Raw genomic sequence first — 21,489 nt, 5'->3', positions numbered from 1 at the left:
TCAACAAAAACAATAGTATAAAAAATATCAACAAAAACAATAGTATAAAAAATATCAACAAAAACAATAGTACAAAAAATGTCAACAAAACGAATCGTACAAAAAATATAAACAAAAATAATAGTACAAAAAATATCAACAAAAACAATAGTACAAAAAATATCAACAAAAATAATACTACAAAAATTATCAACAAAAATAATAGTACCAACAACATCAACAAAAATAATAGAACAAAGTATATTAACAAAAATAATAGTACAAAAAATATTGACAGCAATAGTACAAAAAATATTAACAAAAACAATAGTACAAAAAATATTAACAAAAACAATAGTACAAAAAATATACAAAAATAATAGTACGAAAAATATCAACAAAAACAATATTACAAAAAATATCAATAAAAACAATAGTACAAAAAATATCAACAAAAACAATAGTACAAAAAATATCAACAAAAACAATAGTACAAAAAATACTAACAAAAACAATAGTACAAAACATATGAACAAAATAGGACAAAAAATATATAGTACTATTGTTTTTCTTGATATTTTTTGTACTATTGATTTTGTTGATATTTTTTGTACTATTGTTTTTATTGATATTTTTTGTAATATTGTTTTTGTTGATATTTTTTGTACTATTGTTTTTATTGATATTTTTTGTAATATTGTTTTTGTTGATATTTTTCGTACTATTATTTTTGTTGATATTTTTTGTACTATTGTTTTTGTTAATATTTTTTGTACTATTGTTTTTGTTAATATTTTTTGTACTATTGCTGTTAATATTTTTTGCACTATTGTTTTTGTTGATATTTTTTGTACTATTGTTTTTGTTGATATTTTTTGTACTATTGTTTTTGTTATTTTTTTTCGCTCTATTGTTTTCGGTTTTATTTTTTGTAGTATTGTTTTTGTTGATATTTTTTGTACTATTGTTTTTGTCAATAATTTTTGTACTATTGTTTTTGTCAATATTTTTTGTACTATTGTTTTTGTCCATTATTTTTGTACTATTGTTGTTAATATTTTTGTATTATTGTTTTTGTTAATATTCTTTGTACTATTGTTTTTGTTGATATTTGTTGTACTATTGTGTTTGTTGATATTGTTTGTACTATTGTTTTTGTTGATATTTTTTGTACTATTGTTTTTGTTTATAGTTTTTTTACTACTGTTTTTGTTGAAATTTTTTGTATTATTATTTTTGTTGATATTTTTTGTACTATTGTTTTTGTTGATATTTTTTTGAACTATTGTCTTTGTTGATATTGTTTGTACTATTGTTTTTATAAATATTTTTTGTACTATTGTTGTTAATATTTTTTGTACTATTGTTGTTAATATCTTTGGTCCTATTGTTTTTGTTAATATTTTTTGTACTATTGTTTTTGTAAATATTTTTCGTACTATTGTTTTTGTAAATATCTTTTTTACTATTGTTTTTGTTAATATTTTTTGGACTATTGTTTTTGTTAATATTGTTTGAACTATTGTTTTTGTCAATATTGTTTCAACTATTGTTTTCGTCAATATTTTTTGTACTATTGTTTTTGAGAAAATTAACAAAAACAATCGTACAGAAAATAGCAAAAAAAATAATAGTACAAAAAATATTAATAAAACCAATAGTACAAACAATATCAACAAAAATAATAATACAAAAACTATCAACAAAGACAATAGTACAAAAAATATCAACAAAAATAATAGTACAAAAAATATCAACAAAAACAATAGTACAAAAAATTTCAACAAAAAGAATAGTACAAAAAATATCAACAAAAACAATAGTACAAAAATATCAACAAAATGATAGTACAAAAAATATCAACAAAAATAATAGTACCAAAAACATCAACAAAAATAATAGTACAATAAATATTACAAAAACAATAGTACAAAAAATATCAACAAAAACAATAGTACAAAAAATACTAACAAAAACAATAGTACAAAAAATATTAACAAAAGCAATAGTACAAAACATATTAACAAAATAGGACAAAAAATATATAGTACTATTGTTTTTGTTGATATGTTTTGTACTAAAGTTTTTGTTAATGTGTTTTGTACTAATGTTTTTGTTGACATTTTTTGTACTATTGTTTTTTGTTGATATTTTTCTTCTATTGTTTTTGTTTATATTTTTTGTACTACTATTTTTGTTAATATTTTTTGTACTATTGTTGTTAATATTTTTTGTACTATTGTTGTGAATATTTTTAATACTATCGTTTTTGGTAATATTTTTTTGTACTATTGTTGTTAATATTTTTTATACTATTGTTTTTGTTGATATATTTGTACTATTGTTGTTAATATTTTTTGTACTATTGTTTTTGTTAGTATTTTTTGTACTATTCTTTATGTTAATATTTTTTGTACTATTTGTTTTGTTAATATTTTTTGTGCTATTCTTGTTAATATGTTTGTACTATTGTTTTTGTTAATATTTTTTGTACTATTGTTTTTGCTAATATCTTTGTACTATTGTTTTTGTATATATTCTTTGTACTATTGTTTTTGGTCATATTCTTTGTAATATTGTTTTTGTTAATATTTTCTGTACTATTGTGTTTGTTGATATTTTTTGTACTATTGTTTTTGTTGATGTTTTTGTACTATTATTTTTGTTGATATTTTTTGTACTATTATTTTGTTTATATTTTTTGTACTATTATTTGAGTTGATATTTCTTGTACTATTGTTTTTGTTGATATTTTTTGCATAATTATTTTTGTTGATATTTTTTGTTGTATTGTTTTTGTGGATATTTTTTGTACTATTGGTTCTGTTAATATTTTTTGTATTATTATTTTTGTTGATTTTTTTTGTACTATTGATTTTGTTGATATTTGTTGTACTATTGTTTTTGTTGATATTTGTTGTCCTATTTTTTTTGTTGATATTTGTTGTACTATTGTTTTTGTGGATATTTGTTGTACTATTGTTTTTATGTTTTTTGTATTATTGTTAATATTTTTTGTACTATTGTTTTTGTTAATATTTTTTGTATATTGTTTTTGTCAATATTTTTTTGTACTATTGTTTTTGTCAATATTTTTTGTACTATTGTTTTTGTCAATAATTTTTGTACGTTTGTTGTGAATATTTTTTCTACTATTGTTGTTAATATTTTTTGTACTAATGTTGTTAATATCTTTTGTAGTATTGTTTTTTTAATATTTTTTGTACTATTGTTTTTGTTGATATTTTTTGTAATATTATTTTTGTCAATATTTTTTGTACTATTGTTGTTAATATTTTTTTTACCATCGTTGTTAATATCTTTTGTACTATTGTTTTTGTTTATATTTTTTGTACTATTGTTTTTGTAAATTTTTTTCGTACTATTGTTTTTGTAAATATTTTTTGTACTATTGTGCTTGTCAATATTGTTTGAACTATTGTTTTTGTCAATATTTTTTGTACTATTGTTTTTGTTGATATTTTTGTACTATTGTTGTTAAATTTTTATTTGCTATTGGTTTTGTTGATATTTTTTGTACTATTGTTGTTGTTAATATTTTTTGTACTATTGTTGTTGATATTTATTGTTTTTGTTAATATTTTTTGTACTATTGTTTTTGTTAATATTTTTTTCCTCTCTATTGTTTTCGGTTTTATTTTTTGTACTATTGTTTTTGTTGATATTTATTGTACTATTGTTTTTGTTGACATTTTTTGTACTATTGTTTTTATTGATATTTTTTATAATATTGTTTTTGTTGATATTTTTTGTAATATTGTTTTTGTTGATATTTTTTGTACTATTGTTGTTAAAATTTTTTGTACTATTGTTTTTGTTATATTTTTTGTAGTATTATTCATGTTAATATTTTTTGTAATATTGTTTTTGTTAATATTTTGTACTATTGTTTTTGTTAATATTTTTTGTTCTATTGTTTTTGTTAATATTTTTTTTTCTATTGTTGTTAATATTTTTGTACTATTGTTTTGTTAATATTTTTGGTAGTATTATTTTTGTTAATATTTTTTTGTACCATTGTTTTTGTTAATAATTTTTGTACTATTGTCTTTGTTAATATTTTTTGTACTATTGTTTCCGTTATTATTATTTTTTGTTATTGTTTTTGTTGATATTTTTTGTACTATTGTTTTTATTAATATTTTTTGTACTATTGTTTTTTTAATAGTTTTTGTACTATTGTTTTTTTTTAAATATTTTTTTACTATTGTTAATATTTTTGTACTATTGCTTTTGTTAATATTTTTTGTACTATTGTTTTTGTTGATATTTTTTGCACTATTGTTTTTGTTAATATTTTTTGTACTATTAAACAAATATTTTTGTACTATTGTTTTTTCTCAAAAACAATAGTACAAAAAATATTAACAAAAACAATAGCACAAAAAATATTAATAAAAACAATAGTACAAAAAATATCAACAAAAATAATAGTACAAAAAATAACCACAAAACAATAGTAAAAAAATATCAACAAAATTAATAGTAAAAAAATATCAACAGAAACAATAGTACCAGAAATATCAACAAAAACAATATTACGAAAAATATCAACAAAAACAATTGTACAAAAAATATTAATAAAAACAATAGTACAAAAAATACTAACAAAACAATAGTACAAAAAATATTAACAAAAAGAATAGTACACAAATATATAGTACTATTGTTTTTGTTGATATTTTTCGTACTATTATGTTTGTTGACTTTTTTGTACTATTGTTTTTGTTGATATCTTTTGTACTATTGTTTTTGTTGATATTTTTTGTACTATTGTTTTTGTTGATATTTTTTCATTATTATTTTTGTTGATATTTTTTTATTATTATTTTTGTTGATTTTTTTTGTACTATTATGTTTGTTGATATTTTTTGTACTGTTATTTTTGTGGATATTTTTATTACTATTATTTTTGTGGATATTTTTTGTACTGTTGTTTGTGTTGATATTTTTTGTACTATTGTTTTTGTTGATATTTTTTGTACTATTGTTTTTGTTGATATTTTTTGTACTATTGTTTTTGTTAATATTTTTTGTACTATTGTTTTTGTTTATATTTTTTGTATTATTATGTTTGTTGATATTTTTTGTATTATTATGTTTGTTGATATTTTTTGTACTATTATTTTTGTTGATTTTTTTGTACTATTGTTTTTGTTGATATTTTTTGTACTATTGTTGTTAATACTTTGTGTACTAGTGTTTTTGTTAATATTTTTTGTTGTATTATTTATGTTAATATTTTTTGTAATATTGTTTTTGTTAATATTTTGTACTATTGTTTTTGTTAATATTTTTTGTTCTATTGTTGTTAATATTTTTGTACTATTGTTTTGTTAATATTTTTTGTAGTATTATTTTTGTTAATATTTTTTGTACCATTGTTTTTGTTAATATTTTTTGTACTATTGTTTCCGTTATTATTATTTTTTGTTATTGTTTTTGTTGATATTTTTTGTACTATTGTTTTTATTAATATTTTTTGTACTATTGTTTTTTTAATAGTTTTTGTACTATTGTTTTTTTTAAATATTTTTTTACTATTGTTAATATTTTTGTACTATTGCTTTTGTTAATATTTTTTGTACTATTGTTTTTGTTGATATTTTTTGCACTATTGATTTTGTTAATATTTTTTGTACTATTAAACAAATATTTTTGTACTATTGTTTTTTCTTAAAAACAATAGTACAAAAAATATTAACAAAAACAATAGCACAAAAAATATTAATAAAAACAATAGTACAAAAAATATCAACAAAAATAATAGTACAAAAAATAACCACAAAACAATAGTAAAAAAATATCAACAAAATTAATAGTAAAAAAATATCAACAGAAACAATAGTACCAGAAATATCAACAAAAACAATATTACGAAAAATATCAACAAAAACAATTGTACAAAAAATATTAATAAAAACAATAGTACAAAAAATACTAACAAAACAATAGTACAAAAAATATTAACAAAAACAATAGTACACAAATATATAGTACTATTGTTTTTGTTGATATTTTTCGTACTATTATGTTTGTTGACCTTTTTGTACTATTGTTTTTGTTGATATCTTTTGTACTATTGTTTTTGTTGATATTTTTTGTACTATTGTTTTTGTTGATATTTTTTCATTATTATTTTTGTTGATATTTTTTTATTATTATTTTTGTTGATTTTTTTTGTACTATTATGTTTGTTGATATTTTTTGTACTGTTATTTTTGTGGATATTTTTATTACTATTATTTTTGTGGATATGTTTTGTACTGTTGTTTGTGTTGATATTTTTTGTACTATTGTTTTTGTTGATATTTTTTGTACTATTGTTTTTGTTGATATTTTTTGTACTATTGTTTTTGTTAATATTTTTTGTACTATTGTTTTTGTTTATATTTTTTGTATTATTATGTTTGTTGATATTTTTTGTATTATTATGTTTGTTGATATTTTTTGTACTATTATTTTTGTTGATTTTTTTGTACTATTGTTTTTGTTGATATTTTTTGTACTATTGTTGTTAATACTTTGTGTACTAGTGTTTTTGTTAATATTTTTTGTTGTATTATTTATGTTAATATTTTTTGTAATATTGTTTTTGTTAATATTTTGTACTATTGTTTTTGTTAATATTTTTTGTTCTATTGTTGTTAATATTTTTGTACTATTGTTTTGTTAATATTTTTTGTAGTATTATTTTTGTTAATATTTTTTGTACCATTGTTTTTGTTAATATTTTTTGTACTATTGTTTCCGTTATTATTATTTTTTGTTATTGTTTTTGTTGATATTTTTTGTACTATTGTTTTTATTAATATTTTTTGTACTATTGTTTTTTTAATAGTTTTTGTACTATTGTTTTTTTTAAATATTTTTTTACTATTGTTAATATTTTTGTACTATTGCTTTTGTTAATATTTTTTGTACTATTGTTTTTGTTGATATTTTTTGCACTATTGATTTTGTTAATATTTTTTGTACTATTAAACAAATATTTTTGTACTATTGTTTTTTCTTATAAACAATAGTACAAAAAATATTAACAAAAACAATAGCACAAAAAATATTAATAAAAACAATAGTACAAAAAATATCAACAAAAATAATAGTACAAAAAATAACCACAAAACAATAGTAAAAAAATATCAACAAAATTAATAGTAAAAAAATATCAACAGAAACAATAGTACCAGAAATATCAACAAAAACAATATTACGAAAAATATCAACAAAAACAATTGTACAAAAAATATTAATAAAAACAATAGTACAAAAAATACTAACAAAACAATAGTACAAAAAATATTAACAAAAACAATAGTACACAAATATATAGTACTATTGTTTTTGTTGATATTTTTCGTACTATTATGTTTGTTGACCTTTTTGTACTATTGTTTTTGTTGATATCTTTTGTACTATTGTTTTTGTTGATATTTTTTGTACTATTGTTTTTGTTGATATTTTTTCATTATTATTTTTGTTGATATTTTTTTATTATTATTTTTGTTGATTTTTTTTGTACTATTATGTTTGTTGATATTTTTTGTACTGTTATTTTTGTGGATATTTTTATTACTATTATTTTTGTGGATATGTTTTGTACTGTTGTTTGTGTTGATATTTTTTGTACTATTGTTTTTGTTGATATTTTTTGTACTATTGTTTTTGTTGATATTTTTTGTACTATTGTTTTTGTTAATATTTTTTGTACTATTGTTTTTGTTTATATTTTTTGTATTATTATGTTTGTTGATATTTTTTGTATTATTATGTTTGTTGATATTTTTTGTACTATTATTTTTGTTGATTTTTTTGTACTATTGTTTTTGTTGATATTTTTTGTACTATTGTTGTTAATACTTTGTGTACTAGTGTTTTTGTTAATATTTTTTGTTGTATTATTTATGTTAATATTTTTTGTAATATTGTTTTTGTTAATATTTTGTACTATTGTTTTTGTTAATATTTTTTGTTCTATTGTTGTTAATATTTTTGTACTATTGTTTTGTTAATATTTTTTGTAGTATTATTTTTGTTAATATTTTTTGTACCATTGTTTTTGTTAATATTTTTTGTACTATTGTTTCCGTTATTATTATTTTTTGTTATTGTTTTTGTCAATATTTTTTGTACTATTGTTTTTATTAATATTTTTTGTACTATTGTTTTTTTAATAGTTTTTGTACTATTGTTTTTTTTAAATATTTTTTACTATTGTTAATATTTTTGTACTATTGCTTTTGTTAATATTTTTTGTACTATTGTTTTTGTTGATATTTTTTGCACTATTGTTTTTGTTAATATTTTTTGTACTATTAAACAAATATTTTTGTACTATTGTTTTTGAGAAAAAACAATAGTACAAAAAATATTAACAAAAACAATAGCACAAAAAATATTAATAAAAACAATAGTACAAAAAATATTAATAAAAACAATAGTACAAAAAATATTAATAAAAACAATAGTACAAAAAATATCAACAAAAATAATAGTACAAAAAATAACCACAAAACAATAGTAAAAAAATATCAACAAAAACAATAGTACAAGAAATATCAACAAAAACAATATTACGAAAAATATCAACAAACACAATTGTACAAAGATATTAACAAAAACAATAGTACAAAAAATACTAATAAAACAATAGTACAAAAATATTAACAAAAACAATAGTACAAAAATATATTTGTACTGTTATTTTTGTGGATATTTTTATTACTATTATTTTTGTGGATATTTTTTGTACTGTTGTTTGTGTTGATATTTTTTGTACTATTGTTTTTGTTGATATTTTTTGTACTATTGTTTTTGTTGATATTTTTTGTATTATTATGTTTGTTGATATTTTTTGTATTATTATTTTTGTTGATATTTTTTGTACTATTATTTTTGTTGATTTTTGTGTACTATTGTTTTTGTTGATATTTTTTGTACTATTGTTTTTGTTGATATTTTTTGTATTATTATTTTGGTTGATATTTTTTGTACTATTGTTTTCGTTGATATATTTTGTATTATTTGTGTTGATATTTTTTGTATCATTATTTTTGCTGATATTTTTTGTATTATTATTTTTGATGATATTTTTTGTACTATTGTTTTTGTTGATATTTTTTGTACTATTGTTTTTGTTGATATTTTTTGTTATATTATTTTTAAATATCAACAAAAATAATAGTACAAAAAATATCAACAAAAACAGTAGTACGAAAAATATCAACAAAAATAACAGTACAAAAATCTATCTATATATCTATTAAAGTAAACTTGTCTGTGCGTGTGTGTTTCTGTGTGTGTACATTTTCCAACACAATAACTCTGTCAATTTTAAGTCTACACATTTGATATACTGGGCACTGAGATTTGGGAGAATCGTTGTAATGCGTGTTCCGCCAGAAATTTTGTTGTTAAAGTTCGATGATTTGACCTTTGAGAACTCTACCAAACTCCTCTGCCAATTTTGGGTCTAAACACTTGAAAGTTTAGGTTTAGGTTCCTTGGACATGGATCTAAGTTAATAACTTGAGTTGAGCCCAAAACAATAAATTTTAAGGGATCATAATAGGGGTCAGAGTTAAAAAAAAATTGATCTCTGCGGTTTCATCCAAATTACTCAGACAATTTCTGGTCTAAACATTTGAAATTTTACATAAAGGGTATTCAGAGATAGGGCAAGCTTTTTAATCGGTTTGGGTCGAAAATTTAAGCTTCCAAGGGTCAAAGTTCAATAGATTTGACCTTTGCAAACTACTCACCGACCTTTGGGTCTAATCATTTAAAATTTACACATAACGGGTATTCAAACAGGCGGCAAGCATTTTAATCAGTTTGGGGGCGAAAATTTGGCTGCCAATATGTCAAAGTTTTGCCGATTCTACAAAATTTCTTCACCAATTTTGGGCCATAAGACTTGAACTTTTAGATGTAGGTAACTTGGACATGGGTAAAACTTTATATTTTGATTTGAGACCAAAATAATTAATGTTAAGGGGTCAAAATTGTCATCCAATTTATAAAAAATTTACCTCCGCAGTCTCTATGAAATTACTCAGACAATTTTGGATCTAAATAGTTGAAATCTTACATAAAATGTATTCACATGTAGGGCAAGTTATGAACAGTACATAGGGCCTTAGCAAAGCCGGGCTGAATTGCTAGTATTACCAAAAACAAAAGTATACAAAAATATTAACAAAAACAAAAGTACAAAAAATATTAACAAAGACAAAAGTACAAAAAATATTAACAAAAACAAAAGTACAAAAAATATTAACAAAAACAAAAGTACACAAAAAAAGTGATATTCAAGCCAAACAACTAAAAGAAAACAAAGCGAGTTTTCAAAATAATAAATTTTTTTATTTTAATCTCACATTCATAAAAGGAGAAACAGAACTGAAACAACAGCTTTTTTCACTTTTTTATAAATTTTTATTTTTTTGTCATGAAAACAACTTTATACCATTTGTGTTTTTTTTTTACCATTAAAAATATTCTTGGTAAACTTAATTTATTGTTTGGTTCTAATTTTTAGTTAAAAGATTTTTTTTCCTGTTGAGGATTCATTTTTGTTATTATACAATAATAATTAGTGAAGGGAAGAATGAAATGTTTTTTATGGTTACATCTGCTACATCCGTTATATCTATAGCAACATTACAGTTACAGATGAAAAAGTCATTAAATTTATTATGTGGTCATTTCAAGATATGGAAACTGAAAAATCAGATTTTTTTAGGGAGGAAATCAGCTTTTCTGAAGAGAGTGTAATAAGTGATGTGCGATTCATTTTTAAGGGGAACAAAGATCGCAGACTTCCTACCCCCTCCCTCTTGAAAATATAAGTACGCATAAATACCTTTATTCAAAAGAGCATTACCATGTTATTCATTCATATGATGTGATTCTGACATAAAGAATCATCAAGAGGAATTTAAATCTTTTGAGGGATTTTTCACCCGAGTGCCAAGTCATGGTCTCTATAGGAACCAGCAAAAGATGTACCACATGTGCTTTTGTCTCACTAGAAGAGAGAGACTATGTCCATGTTTCTGCTCTGTAGAATAGTCTATCAGAGGAGGTTGTAATAATTCTTATTATATTTATGTTTAAAAAACCCTTAGATCAGCATTCAGATGCAGTATATCTTCCTTTTTTTTTATTATTATTTTTTTTTACATGGCTAGTTTTTTACATGGTTTTTGCTATTTTTTATTTGTTTGTTTTTTATTTGTTTTTTTTTAATTTTTTGCCAATAAATGTTACTTTATTTAACTTAATTTTTGTGCAAAACAGGACTTTTCATAATAATTTGTTGTATTAATGTATTCTTCTAACAAAGTTTACTGTGAAATTTTTTTCCAGTTAAATCTGCTATGATTGCACAATAAAAATTAACTCCATTAAAATTATTATTAAACATTTTGCTTTTACCATGTTTTTCAAAATTTTGTAAATAATCATGAGAGATTGATAAAAATATAAAAAAATTTATTCATTTCTTTTAATAATTGGAATATTCCAGGAGTTAAAAGTTACTCCACCCCCCCCACCTCACAATATTAACATTTTTGTACATTTTCAAAGAATAATATACATAATACATTCATGTATATGGCATATCTCATAAATCTGTCGTTGGAAGATCTGGTGTGATCTCAGGATCCATAAAAAAATGAGCTGGCAATTCCTCTGAGCTAAAACTGTTTGAATCAAGAGTCTGTAATGGCATGAATGTTTGCATTTCACTGGATTCCTCCTGTTGAGAATGACGAGGTGTATTCTGTTCACTGCCACAACCATCATTGCTACGAGTTGCAGATTGGCTACTATTTTTACTATTATTTGGACTTTGACCTTTCTTTCTTCGTTTGTGGCCCTTTTTTTTTAAACTATTAAAAAAGCCAACACCATCAACCACATAATAGTCTGTGCTATTATTTGTTCCATCCTCTGAACGTTTCATGATATCGCGGACAAAATTTGATGCTTGGGTATTGTCTTTCTCATCCTTATCATCTTGATAACCGATAGGTAGAGATGCATCTACAGCACGGTAAGGAATTATATCGTGATGATCCATGAAGCGGTTTAGCATATGAGGAGGTGATTTATTTGCATCTTCAGCCAAACGGACACGTGGAAGGTTTTCATCAGCATCAGGGGTCACGGCACTTGTCTTATATGTTTTTAAGGCAATACAATCAACGCCATCATCTGGTAAAGGAGCTTCAACTATTTTGGAAAGGGACCCTTGTTCTTTGGGTTTGGAATCGCTATATGCTACTTCCAATTCCACTGGAGTAACTGACAGTTCATGTTGGCTCCCAAGTTTCGACCAAATACTTCTTTGCCTCTCACTTAAGAATCGGTGATTCGGTCGGATCGAGTTAGTTCGATCTTCCTTAATTTGTAAGTCTAACAAGCTGATCTGATTTTTTTTAACCCCAACATTGTCCAATGAACCCTGTGATAAAAAATGTCGCCCTTTAAGACGAGTAGAACGTGGAGGCTGAGGAGAAAAGATTCCATTTGTTGATAAAATATCTCCATGACTTGCAATAGTGTTCGAACTTAAACCAGCTCGGCTATAAACCAAATCACCATCACAGTCCACCATGGGATTTTCACCATAAGATAGTGGTGCTTCTAGTGATGAATGACTTGTCCAGTCAGAAGATAGACCCCCAGCAGGTGAGGCAAAGAGCTGACCATTGATGTTGACTGGCTTTATAGGATGGATCGTCTCAATACTATCATGAATGTAGACGGACTCTGAATCACCTCCATTATAATAACTGTCCACCATGGATGCTTGTAGAGATGGCAAAAGCGGCTTTGGAATATCCAACATGGCACGCTGCTTTACTTTGGTGATTTTAGTAAGAGCCACAGGAGAACTTCTAGCAGCATCCAAGTAATATTCTGCAGGAATAGCTTCAAGGTTGGCACTGCTACGAGGAGACCAAGTTGCTGAGGAGCGTTTATCTATTACAGTTGGTGGGTGAGGACAATTTGGTTTTGGGCTGTGTGACTTCTGTGATAAAAACAAAAAAAATTATTAGCAATGGCATTAAAATATAAAATGTTTTTGGTAAAAACAAATCTTAATTCTGAAATAATTTTCAATTAGACTTGGCTATTTTCAGTAATTTTTTTTAATTTTATACTTAGCATACAAAATATCGCTTGGACTGGGGCAGCTCATTATGCATAGATTATTACTGTCAGATTTCAAATTTGCCCTAAATTCTGACAAAACTTTAATAAAATTTAAACAAAACCAGGAAGATTTCGTACATCTGTACCTGGCATTATCTGGGAGTTCCTTTACTTTAATTTTTGTTTAACTTTTCTTTTTAACTATGACATTTTGACTATATTATTATTTTAATATTAATATGATTATTATTATTTTTAATAATATTTTGAAATTTAAATTAAGTTATTTGGTTTGGTCAATAAATTTTTAATTAAACAAAATCATGATAAAACTGTTATGCTATTACCCATTCACTCATGATAGACTCTTCTAATCAAATTATAAAAATCATGTTAGATACTTATTATCGTCATCCAACATAAGACTACAGACGAACTTACTTAACGGTTGGAAAATACTGAAAACCTTTCTTTGCATTCACTTTCTTGCACAATATATTATTTACTACTAAAATCCATTGTTTAAGTCTTTATGATCTAGGGCCATAACAACTGACGACAAAGTTATGATGAAGTATTTAAATGAGCAAGATAGTGTTCTAAAAAAAACACTCAAAGAGTCAGTAGTCTAGAACTAGACAAATAAACGTTTCAAGGACCACAAAGCAACTCTGAAAGATTCTGAAGGATTTTTTTCTCGAAAAAAAAAAGAAAACAAGGAAAGGTAAAAAGAACAAAAGAAAAATACAAGCTGTGTGTGCGTGCATGGCCCCTCTCTAGTGCTGCATGTAGGAAGATACCACAAAAAATAGTGAAGAAATGATGAATTTGGCTTCACATTTTCACCAAGTTTCAGAAAAATCTAATGGATGAGGCAAAAGTTATGGGGGTAAAAAGTGTCATTTTTTTGCAATTTTGGGGCATTTATGACCCCCTTTGAGCTCCTGGGAATTCTGAATCCTAATGAAAATGGGCAAATGATGCAGTTTCATGCCTTAAGACATGTATATTTGAATTCAACACCATGGAAAACCACTATATAGACATAAATATCAAGTTTTTCAGTGATATGAAAAAGAAGTCCAAAAAGGCATAGATTTTTTAGGCCTAAAAGTCGCAGAGGAATGCAAATCAGAATTTTTCCAGGGTCACCCATACTGAATTTATATTAAGAACAATGGCCTCCACATTTTGGCCAAGTTTCAGGAAAATCTAATGGATGTATCAAACGCTATAGGGTAAAAAGTGTCATTTTTGGCCACTTTGGGGCAGTTTTTGACCTCTTTTAAGCCCCTGAATACGCCGAATCCCAGTGTAAATAGAAAACACATGTATTGACAACCATAAAAAATCACTATATAGTCAGACATATCAAGTTTTTGTTGAGAAATATGAAAAAAGAGCCATAAAAAGAGGTGTTTTTAGCACAAAAATTATGGGGCAGAACGTGTTATTTAAGGACATTTTGGGACATTTTTGACCTCTTTTGAGCCCTTGGGGACGTAACAGGAATTTTTGCAAAAAAAGTTTTTTATTGTGCACATCTATTTAATGAAATACAATTTGTGGCAAAATTTCAGGAAAAACTAATGGGCAGTTATCTGGCAATGGTCCGGACGTACAGAAAACATAGGTCCCTCTCCAATAAATCTGGGAACCAATAGATAAGACTGTTCAACAGGTAAAATGAAAAAATCCATAAGTTGATTTTGTGTTTGTTTTTAAAACTAAAACATGACTTCTCAGTTTTCGTTTTTCTTTTTCTCAAATAAAATGTTGTGACAAAAAAATTAATTTTATTTTTTTTCTGTTAAGTTGACTCTAATTGAAGAGGTGTGATTTTTTTTTCAACCTCAAGATCTACATTGTATTGATTGTTAAGAATAAAAAAGGTATATGGAAAATTGTAAACAATTTTTTTTTTTACACAATTAAAGCCATATTTATTTTTCTTCTTCTTCCTCCTGTTAAAAGAGAAAAACAAAAAACCATGGAAGACTTCAAATCAACTATGGTACAACTATGGAAATACGAAATGGAGCAAAAAAACACTTGAAGCAAGACAAGCTGAATTGGTTAAATACGAGAAAATGGAAAACAGATAATTTCAAAAAATGCTACTGGAACAATAAGAGAAAACACCCAATAAACAAATAAAAACTAAGTCATGGAACATAGCATTCTCACAAAACAGTCTGGAACGCTATTGACAATTTCATTTACACAATGGACAAAGACAAGACCTCATAATTTAGAATGTATGAGGACCTGTATTGTGCTAATTGGGCTGACTCTAAAAAAGCTTCATTTATTGCTTTGAAATCTGGAATCTACAGAACACAACAAATTCGTGGATTACATTTTACTGCATAAACTGTGTAACTTAAAACCATAAAATTCTTAACAGAACTGCTCAGCGCCAAAACAATTATTTTACAAAAGGTGGAAATGTCTGTATTTAACCAAGAAAGATGACGAGGACTATTTAACATTTGTATCAATAGTCAGCAAACATTGCAATGATTTTAAACTAGCTGAGCTAAGTGCTAGAGATTTTAAAGGCCTGATATTTGTAGGATTGATATAGGCAAAAATCTATGAAGTTTAATGCAGTTTTAACAAAATTGGACTCTACAAAAGTCGGCAGAAGACTGCCAATGAAAGGTTAGCATTGAAAAGGGTTTAAAGAACATTGAATAATCTGGCTTCACGTATGTAAGAAAGATGCATAAAAAGTCAAAATCTTATTCTCCAGAGAAAAAATACAAAGAACATTATTTTCCTCGCACTTAAAAAAAGTAACTAGCTACTTGTCCATATTATCGGTGTGGAGCATTAAGGTCAAGGCTTCCTATAAAACTTACCTCACGTAAATAAACCTACCATGCTAAAGTCATGCAAAACAGTCAGAAGGGTGATTGGGTTGAAAATAAATTGTGAGTTGAATTAATCACTAATGTTACATTTAATGATAAACAAAGAAATTAAAAGTGTTTGTATTAAAAGATATGGAAAATCTTTTTGGTTTTTAGGACAAATTTTATTTAATTTGCAGGATTTGCCTATCAATATGTTTTGTTAAAAAGTGAATTGCTTACGACAGAGAAGGAAAATCTCAAGTTAGAATCAAAAGGTTTCCCTGAGATTATCTCAAACGGTCTGGGAAAATGCATAAAAATGTCCACCAGATTCAAACTCAAAGATAATATGCAACCAGTCTTCAAGAAAAAAAATGTACCATTTGTCTCATTGAAGAAATTTTATGAGGAGCTTGAAAGACTTGTAAAAACCAGCATCATATTGAAAGTTGAATTCAATCAATAGGAAGCCCCTACCATCTCTGTAAAAAAGAAGTCAAAAGAAATTTGTGTTTGCGCCAATTTCCCCATTGGTTTGAACTCAATACTAAAAGACTACCATGACCCACTTCCTTACCCTGCAGAAGTTTTCACTAAGCTAAACAGAGGAAAGATCTTCTCTAAAGTCGATCTGAGTGATGCATACCTTCAAATTCCAGTTGAGGAAAATAGTTTGAAATTGCTTTTATTAACACTCATAAGGGATTATTAAAATTCGAAAGGTTAGCTTTTGGAGTTAAGGTAGTGCCTGCCATTTTTCAAGAAATTATGAATATTATGTTAGACAACCTCAATTTCACAATCGCATACCTGGATTACATTATCATAATAACTGATAACAATATCAAAAATATGTTCATAAGGTATTCTCTTGAATACATAATTTTGGTTTTAAAATAAAGAAGGAAAGTGCAATTTCTTTATGGAAGAAATAAAATACTTGGGACACATTGACAAAAATGGTAGAAGATTGGATCTGGAAAGGCCCACAGCTATAAAGAATATGCTGGTTCCAAAAAATATTACAGAATCACAAAGTTTTTGGGATTAGCAAACATTTATCAGGCATTTATTCCTAATATGCATGACTGCCACTAAAAAATTACTAAAAAAGGACAAAATGTGGAAATGGACACCTGAATACTAGGCGGCATTTGATAAAATAAAAAAAAACATCTGACATGAAATTTATTCTTCACTCATTATGACCCAAAACTAGATATAATTGCTAGCAATGTGAGCTCATTCGAAATATGGGCCTGTATGTTATATAAAATGCCAGATAGAAGTAAAAACCCAATCGCATACACTTCAGGATTTCTGATCCCAACAGAAAAGTACTATTCACAAATCGAGAAAGAAGCTCTTGCAGTTACAAAGTTCCACCGATATTTACACAGACGATTTTTATTGTGCAGACCAACCATAAACCTCTGCCTTTGGGTAAAAAAAGGTGCTAGCAGATCACATACGTGGATGGATTTTTAAGGTTTCGAGAGAAAGTGAATCTCTTGAGGACTCAGTAATTGCTTCTTCACATACTAATAAATATGAATATAATAATATTTAATAATGAAATTAAAAACATGATGTGCAATACTTCTAGTCAAATTACATGAGATTAAATGCAAAGCACAAAAAGACGAATTTATTAGTGCTACAAAACAGAAAATCACAAATAAAGATCAACAAATACTGGACAGTTTTTCTATGTGTAATGATGTCCTACTATACAGCAAAGAGGATTGTCATAAAAGCATTACAAGAAACGATAATAAAAAAAACTTTCATATGGGTCACCCAGAAATAAACAGAATTAAGAGACTTATGCATAGGTACGTATACTGGGCAAAGATATCAAAAACATTGTCAACTCATGAAAGTTTTGAGCTTTGACAGCAAAAGTAACTCCAATTGCTTTTAAGCTATAGCCCAAAACAGACCAACCCTATAGATTCTATGGAGGATTGGTATCACCTAATTGTGGTGGACAGCTACACAAAATGGCTAGAATTGCTTATATGTAAAAGACCCACCGCAAAGGTAGTTATTAATTTGCTTCACAAAGTTTGAAGTTGTTGACAATGGGACACAGATTTCAAAGAATTCTGCGAGATGTTCCCAATTAAACATGTCATGACTCCCCAATAACACCATCAATCAAGTAAGAATGTAGAATGTTTTCTTGAAATGAGCATTCAAAAAAGAATGAGGCAGTGCAAGTTCCTACAGGTTTCTAGGATTACACTTAACCCTAATACACCATCAGCATTATCCTCAGCAGAGACTATGTTTCAATGAAAAAATAAGATCTTATATTTGAAAAACTAAAAACTTAAGAACAATCTCTATTGTGCATCAGAAATACTATGATTCAGGAGAACAAATTTTCTATAAAACTTACAACATATTTTTTTAAGAACTGGGCAGAAAAGACAAAAGAAACCGAAATATGGTATACATTATTCAAAGTTCTAAATTCATGCATAAAAGACAGCTTAACCAAATAAGCATCTGTTGGATGATCCCAACTATGCACCTCACAAAGAAGAGCCATTGAGATGATATACAACACTTTCAACATCAAACCACTTGAAGTAACTCTGGAACACTTGCTGATTAGAAAGTAAAAGAAATTCATGCATCCTTTGACTATTACTCCAAAAGGAAAAGGCATTAGTACCCTTGCAGGCTTGGGATGGGGCCGTTATGCGGACTTACCTGTTCACTCATAATGGACTCTTCTGATCATTATAAAAACCATATTAGATAATCTCATGGGGAATTATTGTCATCCAATGTGAGATTATAGTGGGAAAATACTGACAACCTTTCTTTGTATTCACTTTCTTGTACAATATATTCTTTTTTACCTGAACCCATTGTTAGAGTATTTCTTTATGACTCTTTCCTCTGGCCCCAACCAAAAACTATAACTAATTTTATTATTTTATTAATGTTTTAATTTCTATTTATAAAATTTGGGGATGTAAATAATTTCCAAATGTTTTAAATAAATGAGAATTTATAAAAAATATTAAATAACTTTCTATTCAACAGTTACAATGTCTCCAGAGAATCACAATTTAATACATTATTGTTTTTTTCATCTTTTAATCTATTAAAATGGCTGATTTGTTTTGATTGAAAAAGTTGATTAATAGTCAATCAAAAACAATAAACTGATATGTAAGTTATGCAGAGGTGAAAAATATAGGAGAATTGGTCACACACTTTTCTTAATATTCAATAATGGTGCCAATAAGTAGAGGTCAAAGGTTAAATAGAGTGACCCTTGTGACCTTTTCTTATTCATGTGCTTGCCATTCTAACATTAATCAAAAATCAGTGACATGCACGCATACACATAAACCTGAAACTGGTCTGTTTTGAAGGACGCATAGGGTTAGAGTTATATACAGAGGTACATATGATGTTTGCATTGATCCTGCATAGACTTATACTTACATTCATTTTGTTTCGTCTTTTTGGTTCCGTAATGATGAGAGGTGTTTCAGCAGTAGGAGAATTTTGAGTATGAGTAGAACAGCGGTCATCTGAATCATAGCTTTTGGCTGAAGGTAACGAACGCCGCAAAACACTTTGCTCAACTTCATCATCATAATAAAGCGGCTGAAAAAAAAAAAAGAAAAAAGATTTTAAATGTTAACATTTCAAGCAGAATCTTTTCAACTTTTACCTGATTTGTCTCCCTTCATGTCCATTCTAGCCCTTCCACATTTCACACACACCTCAGCCATGATTTTTATCAAAATTTTCACATTCACAAATACCTTAGATGATTTAGAATCTTTTCTGCTAGACTCTCTGAATATCCTAACATTAAATGAAACTAAATAACTACTCCACGATCTTCTTTGTTCTAACATCATAAGTGGGTCTTATCATGGTTTCATTGCCTTGAATATGTGTACATTAGCTTTTCCCTTATGTTATTATAGACTGTGGGGTCATCAGCCCTGCACATATCACACACACACACACACACACACACACACACACACACACACACACACACACACACACACACCTCTTTCTCGCTCTTACCCCATCCCGGCTCATCTTCATTCCCATTTCTACAAAATTCTTTTAAACAAAATTCTGATTCTTCTAATTTCTTTCACTTCTTGTAATTTTAACCATTTATGAATTTCTTTGTAGATTGGATAATGGATGAGTCCTTTGACCCTCCGAGGTCAGGGGGATACTGCATTATTTCATGCAGCATGTCTTAAGTAAGAATAGCCTGGCCACACCCATCCCTCTGTTTCAGACAACATACATGGCCACCCATTTTAGTATTGACCGGTTCAACATTGCTTAACTTTGGTGATCTAATGGAAAACAATGTGTCAATGTGATTTTGCCATGCATATAATTTTATTTCTGGTAAATCAGAAAATTTATATGCAAGATTTGAAATTAGAAAATTTATATGCAAGATTTGAAATTAGAAAATTTATATGCAAGATTTGAAATCAGAAAATTTATATGCAAGATTTGAAATCAGAAAATTTATATGCAAGATTTGAAATCAGAAAATTTATATGCAAGATTTGAAATTAGAAAATTTATATGCAAGATTTGAAATTAGAAAATTTATATGCAAGATTTGAAATCAGAAAATTTATATGCAAGATTTGAAATTAGAAAATGCGAGAAAATACAACTTGTCTATGTTTTTCTTCCATTTGGCTTTTTTATCTTTTTTTCTTTACACTTTTTTCTTCCATACTCTTCAGTAAAATCAATTGCTTTCTTCTGCATTCCATAAAGATATGTTAACTTGATATTTTTCAACCAATGAAAACAATTCCTGTTCATTTCAAACGATAAAAACAAAGAAAAACTTTTTGGACTATGATGAGAAATATGATTTCTTATTTATTTAAATGCTAGTAAAAATAAGTTCAAAGCTGAATTAAGATATTTTTATCGATTTATCGATAAAAATATAAAAAAATTTTATTGATTTATCGACCATTTTCATGAGTTGGTAAAAATGGAAAAAATTCTAAAACTACCTGTCGAATATACTCGGTGAAACAAGTGCAAGTAAAATACAAACAATTGCAGTCAAACATTAAAATCTTAAAAAAATCTCTCATTTGGAGTGACTGAAATTGTGGGTGAATGTCTGGTATCCGGTAGGATGCCCCATTCTCATGAAAAACAAAATGATTATATATATATATATATATATATATATATATATATATATATATATATATATATATATATAAGGATAATTCAGATGAGTTATATTTACCTCATCAGGAAGACTGGGAAGATTATCCACATGATATTCTACCTCAATTCCATTATATTTTCTTGAACAAAGAGTCACTCTTCTGAAAATGAATAAAAAAAAGTCAACAAAATGATGAAAACGCGGCTGAAATATATCTATTTTATCAGTGTTTACATATTTATGGAAAAGATT

At 25.8% G+C, this 21,489-nt stretch overlaps 1 protein-coding gene across 5 annotated transcripts in view; it reads right to left on the bottom strand.

Moving 5' to 3' along the window:
* Positions 1 to 10,340: 10,340 nt before the first annotated feature.
* Positions 10,341 to 21,489, bottom strand: part of LOC145259166 (uncharacterized) — a 621,516-nt gene continuing 610,367 nt past the window's right edge. For all 5 annotated transcript variants that reach the window (XM_080116896.1, XM_080116897.1, XM_080116898.1 and 2 more), the window contains 3 exons: positions 21,316 to 21,397; positions 19,494 to 19,658; positions 10,341 to 13,042 (listed from right to left, as the gene is read on the bottom strand). In XM_080116896.1, the coding sequence (XP_079973022.1) occupies positions 11,630 to 13,042; positions 19,494 to 19,658; positions 21,316 to 21,397 (1,660 nt within the window). In that variant the 3' untranslated portion in view covers positions 10,341 to 11,629. The remainder of the gene's footprint in view (positions 13,043 to 19,493; positions 19,659 to 21,315; positions 21,398 to 21,489) is intronic.

This window comes from Euprymna scolopes, chromosome 34, assembly GCF_053919585.1.
Source record: "Euprymna scolopes isolate OS-2025 chromosome 34, ASM5391958v1, whole genome shotgun sequence".
NCBI classification, from domain to species: domain Eukaryota; kingdom Metazoa; phylum Mollusca; class Cephalopoda; order Sepiida; family Sepiolidae; genus Euprymna; species Euprymna scolopes.
The sequence above is the reverse complement of the archived record's forward strand: the minus strand, read 5'-3'. Positions and strand labels throughout refer to the sequence as shown.